Source organism: Gavialis gangeticus, unplaced genomic scaffold, assembly GCF_001723915.1.
Source record: "Gavialis gangeticus isolate Ggan-Ray unplaced genomic scaffold, GavGan_comp1, whole genome shotgun sequence".
NCBI classification, from domain to species: domain Eukaryota; kingdom Metazoa; phylum Chordata; order Crocodylia; family Gavialidae; genus Gavialis; species Gavialis gangeticus.
The window spans coordinates 160,488,941-160,508,937 of NW_017728992.1; the positions used below are offsets into that span (position 1 = coordinate 160,488,941).

General features: G+C 44.0%; 1 protein-coding gene across 4 annotated transcripts in view; it reads left to right on the plus strand.

Moving 5' to 3' along the window:
* VPS13B (vacuolar protein sorting 13 homolog B) overlaps window positions 1-19,997 on the plus strand; it is a 1,046,600-nt gene that overhangs the window by 459,403 nt on the left and 567,200 nt on the right. For all 4 annotated transcript variants that reach the window (XM_019527996.1, XM_019527995.1, XM_019527993.1 and 1 more), the window contains one exon: window positions 1,589-1,698. In XM_019527996.1, coding sequence (XP_019383541.1) covers window positions 1,589-1,698 — 110 coding nt within the window. The remainder of the gene's footprint in view (window positions 1-1,588; window positions 1,699-19,997) is intronic.

A 19,997-nucleotide genomic window follows, 5' to 3' on the forward strand; every position in this document is an offset into this window, starting at 1 on the left:
GGGGGGGGGGGGGGATGCAGATCAAGGCCCCCGCAGTGAGAGTGAGGCAGAGGCAGGGGCAAGGGAAGGCACTGCCCAGCCAGGGGTGGTGAATGTGATCCTGGGGCTGGAAGCAGGGTGGAACTGTGCATGGCTTATCCAGGATGCACAGAGGGGTGGGGAGAGTGGGCAGCTCCCTGCCACTGTGCACATCCCTGGGGGAGACATGGGGGTCATGTGCCCCCCAGATCTGTATGTGGAATGAGGGTGGGCTGCCTTCTCCAGGCTTGACGCTGAGGGCTGGGCCAGGACTGCACTTAGGGCAGGTGGGGGCGGGCAGCAGCACTTGGAGGTGTGACTACTGGGTGGCTATGGGAAATTTTGGGGTTGTTGTAGCCCACACTGTCGCACCCCTTCCAGTGCTGCCACTGCCCACTGCACCCCTGCCTGCTTGGAGCTCAGCCCAGCCCAGCTTCCTCCCCCCTGCCATGAAGAGGCTGGCCCAGCCCCAAGTCCACAGCGGGCAGTCCGATCTTGCCCCATGCATAGATCTGGGGGACACATACCCTCCCTCCACCCCCCACTGCCCTGAACCCTCTGGACAAGCTGCCTGCAGCTGTGTCCCGCTTCTGGTTTTGGGGTCACATTCACTGCCTTAGCTGGGCAGTGCCTGCCCCTGCTCCACTCCCTCCCTCTCCATAGAATCATAGAATCAATGAGTCGGAAGGGACCTAGACAGATCATTTAGTCCGACCCCCCGCCATGGGCAGGAAGGAGCACTGGGGGTGGCAGGAGTCATAAGACCCCAGCCAGGTGCCTAGCCAGTCTCCTCTTGAAGATTTCGAGGGAAGGTGAGAGCACCATCTCTCTGGGAAGCCTATTCCAGGCTCTGGCCACCCTTCCAGTGAAGTAGTTCTTCCTAATATCTAACCTAAACCTATCCTCCCTCAGCTTGTGGCCATTGTTCCTGGTGACTCCAAGGGGGGCCCTGGTGAGCAGACTTTCCCCAAGTCCCTGCTGGTGGCCCCTGATAAGGTTGTAGGCAGCCACAAGATCCCCCCTCAGTCTCCTCTTGCGGAGACTGAAGAGATTCAGGTCCCTCAGCCTCTCCTCATAGGGCTGGCCACGGAGGCCCTCAACCATACGAGTGGTGTCTGTCTCCCCTGCCATGCCCCTCCCCCTCCACAGACTTACTGGCCAGACACTGCTGTCCGCGCTGCCCGAGTGCATTTCTGTAAATTGGCTATCAGATCGGTATTGGCTGATATAGCTGGTTAATAATCAGCCATCAGTATTAGCCAAGAAAATCTTTATCGGTGCACCCCTAATTATGATACTATGCCATCAGCAAAATTGATACAACCTAATCAAGAGAAGTATGTAGCAAATATAATCTGGAGTAAATAAAGGGTTTGCTTTTAAATTATAATTTTAAATAATCTTTCAGTTTGTTTGGTACTCTTCAGTCTTAAAATAGAGAATATCCTAGGACCTGGTACCTCTAGAAATGGAATGAACTTTTTAAATGTAGTTGCTACAAAATGACTTCAAAAAAATACCTTTGTATATATCTTTCATTCTAATTGCGTTTTATTTTTATATTATATAGGTGCAGTACTTTTGACCAGTGTGCAAGGATTAGCTGTCAATATTGATCCTGTCCTATATACGTGGCTTACCTATCAACCTCAAAAACGAAGTAGTAGACACATTCAACAGGTAAGAATTCTTGAAAACGACTTCTGAATATGAATTTAAAAGTATTCCTTTCTTACGGCATACTGTCTAATTTGATGTGAAATTTTGAGTTTGTTAAATATAATTTACCATACATGAAGTTGACCTGGGTAAAATTTTAAATAGTTAAAAGTTATAAATTTTATCCAAGCTTTAACATTTAAATTATGTAAATTGAAAGTGATTATTACATTACTTATTTTTCTTGTAATGTGTCATTAAAGGAATGGAGAATGTATTTATTAAAGAGGAAGATGTTTTTATAACCTGACCCTTCCCATCTTTCTGGAAGGAAATGAGTTGGTTGAGATTGATTTCTGCCACAAAATCCCAGGGAGTTCTAAACCTATCAGATCTAGTAGTGACTATTAGTCCTGGAACTGAATGTCTAAGGACCATTTCCAGACACCCTTTGTATGACACTTTTCTTGACCAGTGAGATTTCAGAGGCTAATCCAGGAACCAGTACTACAGTCCTATTGGGTGTATCTATATGAGTGGCCAACTGCTGAGTAACCAGCGTTCCTGTGCAGTCCCGTCACCTCACAGTTATTTTTAGCTGCTACTCCTCAGTAGCAATTTTTAGCTGCTACTGTGCAGTAGCTCAGCATCTCATGTACACGCACCCATTGAGACCACAGTTGCTTAGATACATCAGGCAGGGTTGTTGGTAGTAGTGGTGAGGAAAGGAATGGAAAGAGTGGTTTGTGTCCTGTCCATTATTATATTTTAGTAAGCTGAAGCTGAGGACCAAAATTTAATATATGAATAGCTTGTTTTAAGTTTTGTCTAAAATCCATCTCCGGTTCAAATGGCCAGCTATATGAAGCTGCTCTCTAAAACAACTTTTTCTTGTAGCCATTGAGATAGTATAGTTGTGAAAATAGTCCAGCTTGTTTGTTCATTCCAAACACAAAAATTTGGCTCAGGTTCCGCTATGTTTTAGAAAACATTGGGGGATTTCAGGCTGATTTTTAATCTTTTTTATGAGACTTTTGCCTCACTTTTTGTTTTCTTTTGTGTTAAGCAGCTAGTTAATCGGTTAAACATGATTCCTTGGTGGGAACCGCAGCTTTAGAAGAACCTTTGAATTTTTATAGAAGTTGAGGTTGGTGGTCTCTCCAGTGTAATATTAAGGTTTCGAAAGTGCAAAAAAACAAAAAACAAACAAAAAAACCCTCTCTAATTATGAAATAACCTATTTGGGCAATTTATTTTTAGGCCCTATTTTATTAACATGTGCCTAGAAGCATGCGCATTGACATGCTTTATACAGTTTTTAAAATGATGATTGTTTACCTTATTATCTATTTAATTTCATTATCTATGTGACTTAGACTGAACGTTTCCTCCCATCAGTATTTTTAGGACTGAATTCCACAGGTACTACTTGTTGTGTGAAGAATAAAATGTATTTTTATCATGTTATCAGATTTAAAATTTCTTTAAATTTCACTACACATTCTTAGCTCTTGTACTAAAGAAGAGAAATAGGATTTCCTAATTTACCTTTCTCTTTTCTGTTTATTAATTTTTTACAGCTCTGTGTGTCTCCTTTCTAAATGAAATGGCCCCTGCATGACAGAAGGTGTGATTGTGGGATTGTGCATTAGATCCCATTGCACCTTGTTGCCAGTGGCTCCCCCTGTGCCAGCAAGAAGCAAGCTCTTGCAGCTAGGGCCCCCTCAGTAGAGGGGATCCCAGCCACAGGGGCACTTCACATACCCTCTGCCTCTGAGAGACTCCCTGGGGTGTTCACACACATGGGAGGTGCATTGCAGGGACCTAGCATCCATAGCTGTGGGATTCTGAGTGCTGGCAACTGCAGGCTGCTGCCAGGACCCAGAGTTTGCAGCTGCTAGGGCTTAGGGTCCCCAGCAGTTGCAGGACTCAGCCATGACTAGGCAAGGTGCACACCTGTGGGGGGAGAACACAGCTGACAGGGCATCCAGCTGTATACAGGGGAGAACTTGCTACATATTCAAATTAAAGCTTGATAGCAGCCAGCTATAGAGTTAGTACACATTTTTGAGGTCTGACTTTGATAAGTATTTGCGCATGTAGATGATCTCAAGATAATTGCACAATTAACCAGTTAGTAGTGGGGAACAAACTTTAATTATCCAAGTTTGAATGTTTTTGTCATTATCAACATTAATGTTATGAAAATATAATTTTTATTTATCATATTGGAAATGCATATCCCTTAAAAAAATCTCTATAGTAAAATAATACCACGAGAACACTTTCCCTTCACATACCAATTCCAAACACATTCAAGGATTGAAAGCTTAAGATTGTAATAAAACATTGTCATTGCACTGAGTAAAAGATTGTAGCCAAGGATAAGTTCCCATGTCTATTTTATTGGAGAGAGGTAGAGTTTATTATCTTAAAGACTTATCTAAGAAAAAAGAAGCATTGTGCACCAACTTTGTAGATTTTTTTCCAGAGTTTAGTGAAACAAAAAATGCAGAATGTACTGCTTTCAAGCATGTATTGTCAGAATAGTTTCTGTGATTCATTAAAGCTTTTTTCCTAATATAAGCATCGGTTTTAAAATCACCATAAGAAAATTTGCAGTTATTTGTTTATAGCTTTAAATATTACTCATTACTTTATGTATAGGGGCCATAAGAGAGAGAGAGATACAGGTTTCCCTCACTTTATGGGGTTTCTATATATGTGAATTTCCTCTTATGCAGTGACCCTTTTTACACCCAGAATTTGTTATGTGTGCGATAAGTCTGTAGGGGAAGGAGCCCCGTGCTGCCACTGGCCCCAGCCCACAGCGACAGACTGCTCTTGTCCCATGTGCAGATCCGGGGGCATGAGCCCCCCAGAAGAGCATGGCACTGCCCCCTAGCCCACAGCCCTCCTGGGGTGTGCATCGTAGCAAGAGCCACACCCTCTGCTGCACCCCTGCAGCAGCCAACAGCACCTGCCTGCAGCCACTGGGCTGCACCGTGCATCTCCCCCCCACCCCTTCCGAAGCCCCGGCCTCACTCCCTCCCTGCCTCACCGCTGTGGTAACGTATCCCTATTTGTTACCTTATAAACTAGGTTCCATGTATGCAAATTCAAGTTACACGCAGTTTTCTGGGAACACACATACCACATAAACCTGTATATGCAATGTATTTTAAATGTCCCTGAAAAAGTAGCAAGCTATCCAGATCAGAAGTTTAACCTGAAAACAAACATATATACACCATCCCAACAATATAGGGAAAGTTTGGAATGAGTAGCATATCTCATTGTGTAATGACCCTGTAAGGATAAAGCATGAACAAGACTAATGCGTTTTTATATAAATAAGATGATAAGGTACTGCACAACCTATTATACATTAATCTTAGTTGTACAAGTATGGTGTCACTCAAGACTGACCTATAATATTTACTCAGTTATAAGATAAGGCTTTTCCCCCTATTTAACATGGGGGGCAGGGAAGCCCCTCTCATTACAATAGAGTTTGAGGCAATGGGGGGTGAAAGGGAAAGGCAGATGTTGTGGCTCTGGGCCCAACCTGTGGTTAGGGCTGGAGCAGAAGCTGGAGCCACAGCTGCTGTCTTCCTCCTTCCACTGCCTCTGCATGCACTTCCAGTCCTCCCTTGCAGCCCCCAGCCTTCCCCTATGCTACTTCTACTCTCTCCCTCTCTACCACACCTTTCCTTATCTTTGTTCTGCACCAGCTGGCTCCATCCCTGTTGCAGCCCATGGCACAGAGAGTGGCTCCAGCCTAGGCCCATAGCAGTGGTGTGCAGCCAGAACTGCTATTCCAGTTCAGCCCCATAGCAGAAGTGCTACTGCTATGGAACTGGGCTGGAGCCATGTTCCAGGCCCTGGGCTGCAGCAGGGAAAGTGGGGGGGGGAGATTTTGGGGGGGAAAATGAGGGAAAGGGGGAAGAAAACTGAAGCTGTAGTGGCTAGAAGGGGGAGGGGAGGTAGGCAGCAGGAGGCAAGCTGCATGCCTGTCTTATTGCCTGCCCCACCACTTCCACACTGCCTGCCCCATTACTGCTTCCCTACTGCCTGCCCTGCCTACTGTCTCCTCCACTGCCTGTCCCCACTACCTGCCCCATTACTGCTCCCCTCATCACCTGCAGTAGTTGGGAGGGGCGGGAAGGCAATTTAAGATGATCCTCCAATAATTAGATTCCATACAAGGAAAATTACAATAAATTCTAAAATTGTCTGTGTGTAGAATCTAATTATGGGGGGGAGGGGTTGTCTTATATTCAGAGTCATCTTTTTTTCAAGTAAATACACTAAGTGTATTTGAGTGTCCCATCTGCTTTTCTGCACTTAATGTTAGAATTATAGAATCATAGCAAAGTAGGGCTGTAAGGGACCTCTGAAAATCACCTAGTCCAATGGTTTTCAACCTGTTGCTCATGGACCCATAGGGGTTTGCAGACAGTCTAAGGGGTCTGCAAAAGATGACTATGATAAATCAAAAGTATGTGAATACCCACTTACAATTCAAAGGGAGCTGTACCTCCATTTGAAATTTTTTAGGGGTTCACAAACAAAAAAATGTTTAAAACGACAGATATAGTCCCACCCCTTGCTCAAGGTAGGGTATAAGGCAGATCCAGAGGAGGTGAATTGGTGTTGCTGCACCCCCGCTTCTCTTTCTCACTGCATAGCAAGAGCAGAAGCCGGAGACTCTGTCCCCGAAGAAGTTAAGAATTCTCCTCCATCCATTCCCCTCCATGCTCAGAGGCACATCCCCTGTCCTTCCCTGCCTGCCACTGATTCTACTGTCCTGAGGGCAGGGGGATCTCCTATTCCACTCCAGCCAGGGTGTGCTGGGGCTGGGCTCAACCTGGGATACCAGTAGTGGGTGGAGGGGTTCCCCCTCTCTGCATGGTCATTAGAATATAAGAAGTGCCATACTGAGTCAGATGAATAATGCATCTAGCCTAGGATTCTAGTTCTGACAGTTGCAGAAATTGATGATATAGAGCGAGAGCGCTGAATCAGATCTCTCTAAAGTAATCCATTCAATATCCTCTCTGATATCCACCATTATTGATTTAGAGATGTCAGAGAAAACATCTCTAGCAATTCTTTTCAGTAGCCAATAATACCTTAGCTCTATCATCCATGAATTTTTCCCATCCCTTTTTGAACCTATCTGCCTCCACCCCTCTCAGGGCAATGAATTCTGTAAGTTAACTATGCATTGCATAAAAAAGTACTCTCTTCTGTTAGTTTTAAACTGGTCACCTACTAATCTTGGTGTCCCACCAGCCTGGAAGGCAGGAGCAGTGAGGTGGAACCCATGTGCCAGTACTGCTGCTGTCCTGGGCTGAGCCCAGCCCCTCTGCAGTCCAGCTGGAATGGGACACAAACATCCCTTGTTACTGGGATAGTGGAAGTGGCAGGTGTGGGTAGAAAGGGATGGGGGGAGAGCCTCTAAGCAGGGAGGGGACGGTAGGGACTTCTTACCTGCTTTGGGGACTTAAAGAAGTCCTTGATTGCTACTTCCATGGTGTGGTCTACCTACCCAGGGGATGAGGAGCAGGAGAGGGAGGTTGAGAGTCAAGTACACTCACCCCTGCAGTGCTGGTTGCTGCTTCTGACCCCCTTTGCAAAATCCTGGATTTACTTCTGTGTAGGATCATCTTTGTCTAAACCATTCCAGACAAATGTTTTTCTAACCTGCTCTTAAAAGTCATGGAGATTCCACAAAACCACTGGAACAGGTTACCTAGAGATGAACAACCCTCATAGTATCCACCCTAAATTTCTCTTGTTGCAATTTCAGGCCATTATTTCTTTTCCTGTCCCCTGCAGCAAAGGGAATAATATATCACCGTTACACTTAGTAACTACCATTCAGGTCTTTGACGAGTTATCAAGTCCTCCCTTTCCCTCCTCCAGTTCCTTCTCCAAACTAAATAATCCCAGTTTTTCCAATGTTGCCTGGGCCTAGACAGACATAAGAAATAAGTTTCAAATGCTGTTGAAACATTTCAGAGGGCCAGCTGTACAAACATATATGCCCTTTGAAATGCTCCAAAAATGATTCTAGCACTCTAGAACAATAGCTATTGAAATGAGGTTTTATTTTGGAGCATTTTACTTTTGCTGACCTGTATACGGAGAAAGTGCATGTGAACTGAGCAGGGCTGGAACTGGGGTTGGGTCTCATCTCCTGACCCTCATCGCCAAACTCCTACTGACTCCTAAAGGGGAGAGGAGAGGTACAGAGTATTTGAAAACCACCACTGCTTTGCCCCCTCCATTCCACCCCTGCTTACCTCTCCTCTCTGGCAAAGGATCTGTCCCTTCCCCTCTACCTCCTATCCTTGTGCGCTGGCACTGGTGGTTGCAGTATTTTGAAATGTTCCAGTCAGGGAGTGGCAGGCACAGGGGACATCATGTGTCCCTGACTGAAATATTTCTTTTTTGAAGCATTTCCAAGTGTATTTCACTTGGAAATGTGTCAATTGTTATGTCTTTCTGTGATCCTTTTAAGTCATACTTCCTAGACCTTCATTTTTCGTAGATTTCATAGACATTAGGGATGGAAGGGAGCTCGGAAGATCATCGAGTCCAGCCCCCTGCCCCAGGAGCAGGAAGTCAGCAGGGATCATAGGATCCCAGCAAGGTAGACATCCAGGTGTCTTTTGAAGGTGCTCAAAGTAGGCGCTTGAACCATCTCCAGTGGCAATCTATTCCAAACCTTGGGGGCTCGGACAGTAAAGATGTTCTTCCTTATATCCAGCCTGAAACGGTCATGGAGGAGTTTATGGCCGTTTGACCTTGTCATCCCGTGGGGCACTCTGGTGAACAGACATTCCCCCAGATCCTGGTGAGCACCCCAATGAACTTATAGGTGGCCACCAGATCACCCCTGAGCCTGCGCTTTTCCAGGCTGAAGAGTCGCATGGCTCTCAGCCTCTCTTCATAAGGTCTGCTTTCCTGACTTCTGATCATGCATGTGGCTCTCCTCTGCACCTTCTCAAGCTTCTCCACATCCTTTTTGAATTGTGGAGCCCAAAACTGGACACAGTACTCCAGCTGCAGCCTCACCAAGGCCGAGTACAAGGGGAGGATTATATCCTGGGATTTACTTGAGAAGCATCTATGGATGCAAGCAAGCATTTTGCTTGCTTTACTAGCAGCAGTATCACACTGGGGGCTCATGTTCATCTTGTGGTCAATCATGACCCCCAAGTCCCTTTCATCCATAGTGCTAGCCAGCGTAGCACTGCTGAGCCTATAAGCATGCTGCAGGTTTTTCTTCCCAAGGTGGAGAACCTTGCATTTTTCAGTGTTAAACACCATCAGGTTCTCATCCGCCCATTTCCTGAGCATGTCAAGGTCAGCTTGGATCACCCTCCTGTCTTCAGGTGTGGATGCTTTATCCCAGAGTTTGGTGTCATCAGCAAACTTGGTCAGTCCGCTTCTGATACCAATGTCCACATCATTAATGAAGATGTTAAATAGTATAGGCCCAAAGACAGAGCACTGGGGAACCCCACTGGTCACAGGGCACCACGACGATTGACTTCCATCAACCACCACCCTCTGGGTCCTACCACGGAGCCAGTTTCGCAGACAGTGGATCGTGGGATCCATTGGCCACAGTTAGCCAGTTTTACTAAGAGGTGATTGTGGGATACTAGATCGAAGGCTTTTTTAAAGTCATGATAAACAACATAAGTCTCTTCTCCTTTGTCCAGGTGATAGGTCACCTGGATGTAGAAGGAAATGAGATTGGTCAAGCAAGACCTACCCGCAACAAACCCATGCTGGCTATCCATCAGGATGTTGCCATCGGCCAGCCTGTTAAGAATGGCCTCTTTGATAATCTTTTCTAAGACCTTCCCCAGGATAGAGGTCAGGCTGATGGGCCTGTAGTTTGCTGGATCCACTTTCCTCCCTTTCGTGAAGATAGGCACTACACTGGCCTTCTTCCAATCTTTGGGCACTTCACCAGAGCACTAGGAGTTCTCAAAGATCTGTGCCAGGGGCTGGGCTATGATGCTAGCCAGCTCCTTGAGTACCCTGGTGGGTAAACTGTTAGGGCCGGCTGATTTGAAGGTGTCCCTTCACGAGGTCAGCACTGATGGGAGGCAAAGGAATCTCCCTCACCTGGGCCTCCCTGTCCCACAGTGGGCATGGGCATCCCATGGGACTGATGAAAGACCAACACAAAGTACCCATTTAGCAAGTTGGCTCTTTCCTGGGCGTCGGTTGTCAGTTGTCCCATCTGGTTCAGCAGGGGTCCAGTGTTGATCTTGCTTTTCCTCCGGCTCCCCACATATTTAAAAAAGGACTTTTTATTGTCCTTGATACTTGTAGCTAGTTGGAGATCTGTCATAGCCTTGGTTTTCTTGGTTCACTCCCTGCAGGTCCGGACCAGTGCAGAGTATTCCTCCTTGGAGGTGGATCCACTCTTCCACCCTTTGTATGTCTGTCTTTTTAGACACAGAAGATCTGCTAGTTTTCCTGCAGAGCCAAGGGGGCTGCTGTGCCCTTGTGCTGCCTTCCGTCCAAGATGGGATACACTTTCCTTGCGCTTCCAGGATCGCTCCTTTGAGGAGCAACCACTCGTCCTGAACTCCCATCCCCTTTGGGTCGTGGTCCCTTAGGGCCTCACTGACAAGCTTCCTGAGCTTGTCAAAGTCAGCTTTCCTGAAATTGAGGACTTCTGTATTGCTGACTGACTTGCCAACTTTACGGCAGATGGTGAAGGTGATCAGCTTGTGGTCACTGTCACCCAGCTTCCTTTCGATTATTAGGTTGCTGATTAGGTCATCCCCCATTGCCAGAACAAGGTTGAGCAATGCTTTACCTCTTGTCGGCCCACCGACTTCTTGCAGCAGAAAGAGGTCATCCACACACGAGAGAAAGCTTTGCGACTGCTCAGATTTGGCCAAGTGCTCTTCCCACGAGATGTCTGGGTACCTGAAGTCTCTTATGACAACCATGCACCGGGAATGTGCAGCCTCAGCCAATTCTCTGGTGAACTCCTGGTCAAACTCTTAATCCTGGGTGGGAGGTCTGTAGTAGACTCCCACCATTGTGTCCCCTGCGCTGTATTTCCCACAGGTTTTAACCCAGAGGGTCTCCAGTCATCCACCTTGGGTGCCAATTTCGGCTTGCGGGGACGCATACCTTTCCTTGACATGGAGAGCTACACTTCCGCCCCTTTTGTCCACTCAGTCTCTCCTGTACAGGGTATAGCTGTCTATACCTATGGTCCAGTCATTGGTGGAGCCCCGCCAGGTCTTCATTATCCCTATGACATCATAGTTATTTGTGTTAAGCAGGAGGAAAGTTCTTCCTGTTTATTCCCCAAACTCCTGGCATTTGTGTACAGGCAGGCAAATGTCCCTTTTGAGGGCCCTTGCCTTGCCCACAGCTCGCTCCAGGGCTGGGGCAGGGGTGGGTTCCCTTAAGTGCCTTAGCCTGCTGGCTTTGCAAGGGTTGCTGTCTGGACTTTTCTGACTTCATGGAGTTAGCTTTGCCATTAAAAATGAATTTGTAAACCAACTCAATGAGTTTCCTGAAAGAATTAATGAACATCCATCTTAAACTGTCAGGGAGGCAATATGCCATCTTCATCAGAGTATAGGCCCCGATTCTTGACGCTGCTGATAAAACTGTGGAGGAATTCTACACCAACCTTGACCAAGTCCTTTCTGATGTTCCAGAGGGAAACAGACTTATTCTTCTCTGTGATATCAGTGCCAGAGTTGAAAGGGACTTGGAACCATTGGCTAGAAGAGTGGGAAATGTCAATTCAAATTACATCCTCCTCTTGACCAATGCACAGAATATGGACTCACCATCACCAACATCCTGTTCTGTCAGGTAAATAAGCACAAGACATCGTGGCAACACTCACGGTCTAAGCATTGGCACCTGTCATTATCTGTGCCCGGGATTGCAAAGATGTCCACACCACCGAAGGTATGCTAGGAGCTGATGATTGCTGAACTGTTCACTGACTCATCTGCTCAGTTATGTCGCTTAAACTGACTTCCAAATGATGGCTGCAGCGGAGGAAGTGCCAACAGAAGATCAATATTGAAGGACTCAAGGACCCAAACAAGTGAGACCTCTTCTACCAGTGCCTCAGTGAAAAACTGGTGAATTCCAATCAACAACAATGGGAGAGTGTCATCAGCACCTGTGAAGAGACATGTTGATTTTCTACCAGGAAACATCAAGACTGGTTTGATGAGAATAACTGGGACATAATGAGTTGATCAATTGCAAGCCCGAGGCCTTTTGTACTTGGCAAAATGACACCAACTCCAGGCAAAAGAAATTATATCTTCAAGCCAAGACAGAAGTCCAAAGGAGAGCTTGTGATATGAAGAACAAATGGTGGGAAGACAAGGCTAAGGAGATTCAATGTCTTGCTGACATCCACGGTACGTGCGGTTTCTTCAGTGCCGCTAAAGCCATCCACGGTCTGAGCACTTAGGACCAACCCCCTTGAGACCTAAGGAAGACACTTGATCAAGGAAACAGGACCCATAATGCCTTCGGATGGAACATTTTGAAGAACTCAGTAGAGACTGTTGTTAATGAGAGTGTTTTCAACTCCATCTCATAACACCCAGTCAGAGATGATCTTGGAATCTCTCCAACCCTTAACAAGCTGAGGAAAGCCATTAAACAGATGGAGAGCAACAAGGTATCTGGAGCAGATAGAGTCTCCACAGAAATCTTCAAGCAGGTGAGAGGAGCTTACATTACAGCTTCATGCCCTCATCTTAAGGATCTGGAAGGATGAGGAAATCCCAGATGATCTCAGGGATGCCATAACTGTGACAGTCTTCAAGAAAAGAGACAAATCCAACTGGAAATTATAGAGTGATCCCCCTACAGTCCACCACAGGAAAGATCATTGTGAGAACCCTCCTGAACTGTGTCCTTCCACTTGCTGAAAAGCTATTCCCAGAATCACAGTTTAACCTCAGCCAACTCCAAACCAAGACCATCCTCAATCATTGAACTCCAGTATGCCGATGATGTTGTAGCATGTGCTCACTTAGAAACAGACCTTCAGTCAATTGTTGACGCCTTTACTGAGGTATGCAAGAAAATGGGACTGACAGTTAATGTTCAGAAGGCTAATGTCCTCCACCAACAAGCTCCTAATGAACTGTTTCCAGCTCCAGTAATTCAGATTCACAGTGAGACTCTAGAGAATGTTGAGTAGTTTCCATACCTTGGAAGCCATCTCTTGCAGAAGGCTGACATTGATGAAGAAATTCAACATCGCCTCAAATGTGCAAGTGTAGCATTTGGACTTCTGAAGAAACGGGTGTTCGAAAATCATGATATTAGATCTGAAACCAAGCTCATAGTTTACCAAGCAATCATGATCCCCACTTCATTGTCCAGAGCTGAGGCATGGACAACATACAGGAGACATCTACAGTTGTTGGAGAAGTACCATCAACGCTGCCTGCTGAAGAGCCTCCAAGTCCAGTGGGAAGACCAGAAACACCAATGTTAGTGTCCTCCTGCAAGCAAACACCAGGAGTATTGAGGCGATGATCGTCCAACATCAACTTTCATTGGGCCAGCCATGTCATCCAGATGTCTGACTCCAGACTCCCGAAGCAAGTTTTATTTTTCCAGTTCAGGCAACGTATGTGCTTAAGAGGAAGGCAGAGAAAGTGCTTCAGGGGCATCCTCAAGGCCAACTTAAAAAAATACAACATTAATGTCAACTCATGAGAAACTATCATCCAGGACCTGCCCAAATAGAGAAAGTCTGCTGCAGGGATCTCAGTACTTTGAAACCTCATGACAACAACAGGAGATGGAAAAGCAGAATCAGCAGAAACAGCATGTCTGTTCCAAATCGAGATAATCCTGCGATGTCTGAGCTTCAGTAGGGTCTGTTGAACCCAGATAGGCCTCATCAGCCATCTTTGGACACACAGATAAAACAGTCATGGAAGACGATCATCTGTGACTGTGATATATTGCCGAAGAGAAGAATTTGTCTGTGTGTTCCTTGAAGCGCAGTGTCCCAAACTGGACACAGTACTCAGGTGAGGACCCATCAAATAAAACAGAAGAATCAGTTCCCTTGAATCGCAAGCGACATTCCTGTAAGTACAGCCTGGTATGCTATCTACTCCCCGCACGAGCACACTGACTTGTATTGAATTTACAGTCCACTGTCATCCACATGTCTGTTTCTCCAGTAGTGCAGTCTATCCAGTCATTCTCTAGTCTATTTATACATTTAATTGTTCCATCCTAAGTGCAGGATGCAATTCTGCTTATTGAATTTAATTTCATTTAATTTAGTTTTGGACCATGTTTCTAGTCTATCAAGGTTGTTCTGAATCTTAATCCTGTCCCCCAGTCTGTCTGCAGTTCCATGGAGTTTGGAATCACCTACAAATTTGCTAACTGTACAGTCAGTCTTGTTCTTCAGATCATTAATAATAAACTTATTTGAATTCCATTTAACCTGAAATATGGTTTTCTTGAATTTATAATGCCTGTTTCAGGTTAATTACCATATCTCTGTAACACACTATGTTTGTTTTGGATTTTTTGTTTAAGTTTTCACTCTAAATAATTCATATGTAATTTTTAACACTTGATCTGGCTTAAGATAGTTTGTTTTTCTGGGAATATAAAGAGAAATTGAACAATTGTTACGTGTACTTAAGAGAACAGATTAATAGGACGAAAGATGACAAAATATAGAAAGTAGTAGAGATAGGTCAGGGGAGTAAATAAGTCCTGTTTTGCCTTTCTTATAATACAAGAATAAGAAGTCTTTCAGAGAAACTGCACAGAGTTAAATCTGAAACTCATAACAGGAAACATTTTTCCAAAGCATGTATTAAATTGTGGGACTGACAAATGAGATATAATTCTAATCAAGGTCTTATTAAGATTTTCCCATTTTTCATGTATGAAAATATCTATTTCTGTTGCATAAAGGAAATCCTGTAAGGTGTATCTTTCTATGTGTAATTGATCTTAATATGTATTTCTTTTTTAGAACAAGATTTTAATATGCTAGTGGGACATAATCCAAGATGCTAATTTGACTGATAATATGAGCAATAAATAGTTGTCATTGACTCAGTGATTTGTCAAGAAAGTAATTCTATATCTTGTTTAAAAGTAACTATGCATTTTTTCATGATAATATCATAGAAAGGAAGTGTCTTTGCCTTTTTTGGGATTCCATGCAGTAAGAGAAGCTACAAAAGCAGCCAAAGCAGAGTCTGGAGCACTTGAAACCAAGCTAGGGCCACCTCCTCTTCCAGATTCAGAAATGCTTAGAGAAGTCCCCTGCGGCCTTGGGGCCACTAGCATCCCAAGTATTGCCTCTCCTCCTTTATGTAGCCTCGAGGAAAAGCTAAAAAGGAAAGCCAAATAGAGACTGCATCTATTGTAGGAGCTTGTGCAGAAGTAGCAAAAGGAGAGACTTTCAGACATTTGGAAAATATTGCATAAGACCTGACAAGACTTTCTCTGCTTTTTGCTGATTGGCTGTTTGCTCTAGCTCTCTCCTTTACACTTCTACATAGTTTCTTCCTTTGAGCTCCACTCCTCACCTGCTTCTCTTCTGTCCCATCCCCTTCATACCTTTCCTTCAGTGCCATCCCTTCACTTGTCTTTCTAATTAAGCCTGCCCCCAAAATAATGGAATTAATGACATTGATTTGTACATTGTGTACTCAGGTTGTGTTATCATTTTTGCATCCTCTTCCATTGTCATCCCCCCTTCCATAGCTGTGTTCTCTATTTAAATTGTAAGCTTCTTTGGGCAGAGGCTGTATTTTTGTGTTGTACAGTATCCAGGTGATTAACAGGGATGCTGGTTTCCTCTGATTTAAAAACATCCCCAATGTTTGATTAAAAAAAAAAGTAACCATAAATCCACATATTTCTGTGATTTAAATGAAATGCCACTTTATATATGTATATATAGTGTGCATCTAATTTTAATTATGGAAAAATGTAGATTTGGAGTTACTTTTTTAAAACCAAAAATTGGGGATTTTTTTTTTAAATTGGAGAAAACCAGGATCCCTGGTGATTCATGACAATAGATTTTTTTTAAATTAAACAATATTTTCTCTAGCAAATTAACATTGCTTATTTAAAACAAGCAAATTAAACAAATTAAGCATGCTCAAGCAAACAAATTAAGTGCACTTTGCATTAGTGCACTTCAGTTTTGAGCAGTACAAATGTCTTAATTGTAAATTTCTTTAACTATAATTATGCCTAACTGAAAGATTAAAAGGCTCAGACTAAGCTTAGCAAGAAAAAGAAAAGAGGGGATATAACTGATTAATACAGGAGGATGTTTAAGACCAGGGAGATTTGAGAAAAGCTTTTTAAAGTCAAAAGACAACCTTGACACAGGCAGAAATGTACATAAAATGGCTACCTTGGAGATTAACAGGTTTCTAAACTGAAAAGGAATGAGAGTCTAGTAAAACAGGATTTTTCACTTCTGGTATTCCAACTGAAATAGCCTTCTAATACGAGTAGTGGGAAAAAAGAAATAATTTTAAGACAAACCTTCATAAGTTTCTAAATGTAGTTATATGACATGGCTACTTGCAATAGCAGGATATCAGACTTACAGCCATATCTTTCATTAACAAAACTTCATGTTTTGGAAAAGTCAGTTGTTTTTCAACTACATTGCATAGCAACTGTGCTTTCATGCTCATGTACTGGCTACATATGCTATGCTTGTTCAGGTCTACTTAAAGTAGTCGTGGGAGGGTGAAGGGAAATTCAGGAGTGCAAGAAGTCTGTATATGAGCTTTGTGTATAACTAGAATAGGAATGGACTGTTGGGAGCCTGGTGCTGTCACTGTATAGTATAATAATACACTGTATAGTCAGTTTTTGTGTTTTTTTTCTCAGTGTATGTGTGTGTGTGTATATAGATATCTATATAGATATATGCCAAACTGTGGCTTCTGTTCCATATTTGAATAAGGGTCCATGCAATTTCTGTTGTGACTATCTGGTTACTGCTCTAGGGGTAAAGGAGGATGTTTTCTTATATCCATACTGAGTTTCCATATGCATCTATCCATCTTTCATTTTGAGTAAAATGAACAATAAGAACGTTGATTTAATATATAAAAAATCCATGACACAAATAACTGAGTGCCTACATAAATCTGCATAATGCTTTTGAGTTTCTCCATTGGCTACTAGTAAAATGTGGTATTGATTTTCAGCTTCTTTTGCTGAACTGAAAACATTCAGTAGAAGTCCAGTCTGTATCTTAAAACTTGTCATCATATCTCTGTTGATTTATCTGTCAGTGGGAGAGTTTTTGTGTGATACAGTCTCTTATTGACAAATGGCCCTGGGTTTCATTTTTCAGTAGTAATGTTCCTTATTTGTACACATTACATTTGGCCGAAATGAGATATGGAGCCATTTTACTTTATAATTATACATTGTAGGAGGCTTTTTTAGTTATTTTTGCAAAATATATTATTTCTGTAGGAACATCTATGCATGAAGAGTTAAATTATTCACAGTGTGCAGTTGTGAGCTCCTTACATGTCCTTTGGAAAGCATCAAGGATATTTTATTTTCCCAGACATAAATAGTGAGGATTTGTCGTTCCCATCTGTATTGATGCAAATGAGCGTAGATACCCTGTCCTTTGAAACTTTTCCACCTTGTATATTCCTTTTTTTCTGCATGTGCCCTTTCAAATCAAGTTCCATTTCACCAGCATTTTACATATCAGCCGGGGAAAATATTTCAAAAATGTGAGAGAGTTTGTCACTTTTTCATTGCTCAGCCGCTGGTTTCATGGTTTCATAGTTGGTAGGGTCAGAAGGGACCTTAGCAGATCTTCAACTCCGACCCCCCTCCATGCTTATGTGGCTGTGCAGTGTGTAGCAGGGAACTGAAGGGTGCCTGCTACTTTAAGGATGAGGCTGCCTGGCCAGAGGGCCCTGCTCAGTTTGCAGGGCCCTCCAGCTGCAGGTTGCTGGGGTAACAGCCTAACGAGGGAATAGGGACCACCTGTAGGAGCCACATGACCAGCCAGTGGAGGGTTTTGGCCTAGATTAGCAATGGACTGGAGTCACCAAGGAAAAGCCCTGGCAACCACCAGAGAGAGAGAGCTCCTGCAAGTGGAAGTGGTTGGAGAACTGATGCTGTCTACTTTGTTCCCCAGTGCAGTGGGACCTACCTAGGAACCTCCCAGGTACTTAAGCTAGAGCAAATGCAGTAGAGAAGGGGCATAGTACTTATGTTGTAGGTGATGGGCAAGTTACAGCCTGGAGGCTTTTGATTTGTTTCTGCTTACATCCAGAGGAACAGGATGAGGCTAAAAGGGGAGGTTTGGAGGCCTCATTTTGTGACCTAGAGCCAGAGGAGCTCAGATGCAAGGGCCCAGAGAGTCTACAGAGCCAGAGGACCTCAGATACAAGGGCATGGGGAGCCCACAGAGCCATAGGGGTTCAGGGATGGTAGAAATTATAACACCTGTGAGGCTTAGGACATGCTAAGGGGGAAGTTGGACGTGTGGCTAAAACCCTTAATACCAGGATAGTAAAGGGGCAGCATCTTGCCTAAACTGAACATATTTATTCCATCAGGAGCGTGGCAGGAGAAAGAGGCAGGCAGACTACCCAACCCGTGCATGCTGCTGAGGGTAGGCATGGAGGGGCTAGGCTGGGCTGCATGGCCAGGGCCCTTCCCAGCTGGCTGTGGCTCAGGCTGGGGCCGTGAGAGTTGTGAAATTGTCCTTCACCTCGAGCCCTGGGCTGGGGTCTGGCCATGCCCTCGCTCTTGCTGCTTGAGGTTCCCCCATGGGTGGGAGGGGAAATTAAACCCTCCTTTTCCCCTCATTGCAAACATCTGGACAGTCCCCACCACTCCTGCTGCTTGAGCAACGAGGTAGGCACTCTGGGGCAGGGTTTCCCACTCGCACACCCTTCTTAGCCAGGCAGAACAGTGATACGTCTCTGGGTAGGGAGGAGAGGGGTGGGGCCAACCACTGGAGCAGACAGCTCAGCCCAGGGCTGCAAAACATTTTGGTATGCTGGGGGACCGTGAGTTAACTGTGAAGGAGTCTCCAACAAAAGTTCCATAAACTGGTTTGACCCAAATCAGTTAGGTCTGATACTGCATTCAGCCAGGTTTATCTTAAACCACTTTCGGCTATTTTGAAAGCAGTTTATGCTCACTGAATTTTTAAACTAGTTTCTGGTCACTTAAACCAGTTTATGTGCAACTTCTGTCCCTAGCCATTAGGTTCTGCAGCAAAATGAGCATTCAGTGTAATATACAACTCTTCTACAGTGAAAATTCTAAAACAAGCTTACAGAAAACAGCAGTTCTAAACATTGCAAATATTTGACACATTTGGATTAATTTTCAAAGAATAGCATAGGGCTTTAGCAACATAACTTTGATGAGCTATAATGACTAAAAAAAACCCCATCCACAGCTTTGAAGATGTACCCCACAGTGTTTTCTCTGTAGCTCTGTGTTTTTAGAGGGTAATGCAACAGGAGGAAATCAAGTAAAAACATAACTGTGCAGTGTATACAATCCTATTCCAAAGAAAAAATAGCATATGCCACCATATACATTGTATTGTAGCCATCTGCTCTGCATAAAAATCACATATTTTACATTATTTAGGTATTAAAATAATCACATATTTAGTTCTGTACATTTGTTATACTTCTTTAATGTACATTTACATTACTATCATTTTTGTACTTCTGGCCAACTGGCCGTAACTTAGTGGCAGCAACTTTCAGGAACATTTTCCATACCTTTCCTGATCACTAATGAAACATTCTTTAAAAATTGTTTAAACTAGAATAGTATTACAGAAGAAGGCAGTTCTGTTAAAATGCTCCTTCCTTTATGAAATATAATCACAAATGCAAAGGTTTTTTTGTTTTTTTTTAGCTTTTGTTAGGTTTTCAGTTAAACTGAACTAGATATTAAATTAGATATTAAACTAGGTATGGAGCAGTAATAGAAATGCCTTTGTAAAGATGGAAGCAAAATCCCCATTTAAGCCTAATTTGCAAATCCCTTTGGGGAAGGGACTTAAATTCATTGATTGTTAGGGGCTGGAGGAGTCCTCACAGATCATTGGGTGCAGCCCCCTGCTCTAGGCAGGAAGAACAACTGGGGTCAAGTGGCCCCAGTGAGGTGACTGCCCAATCTCCTTTTGAAAACCTCCAGGGTAGGTGACTGCACCATATCTGGAGGGAGTTTATTCCACGGTCTGGACACCCTGACTGTGA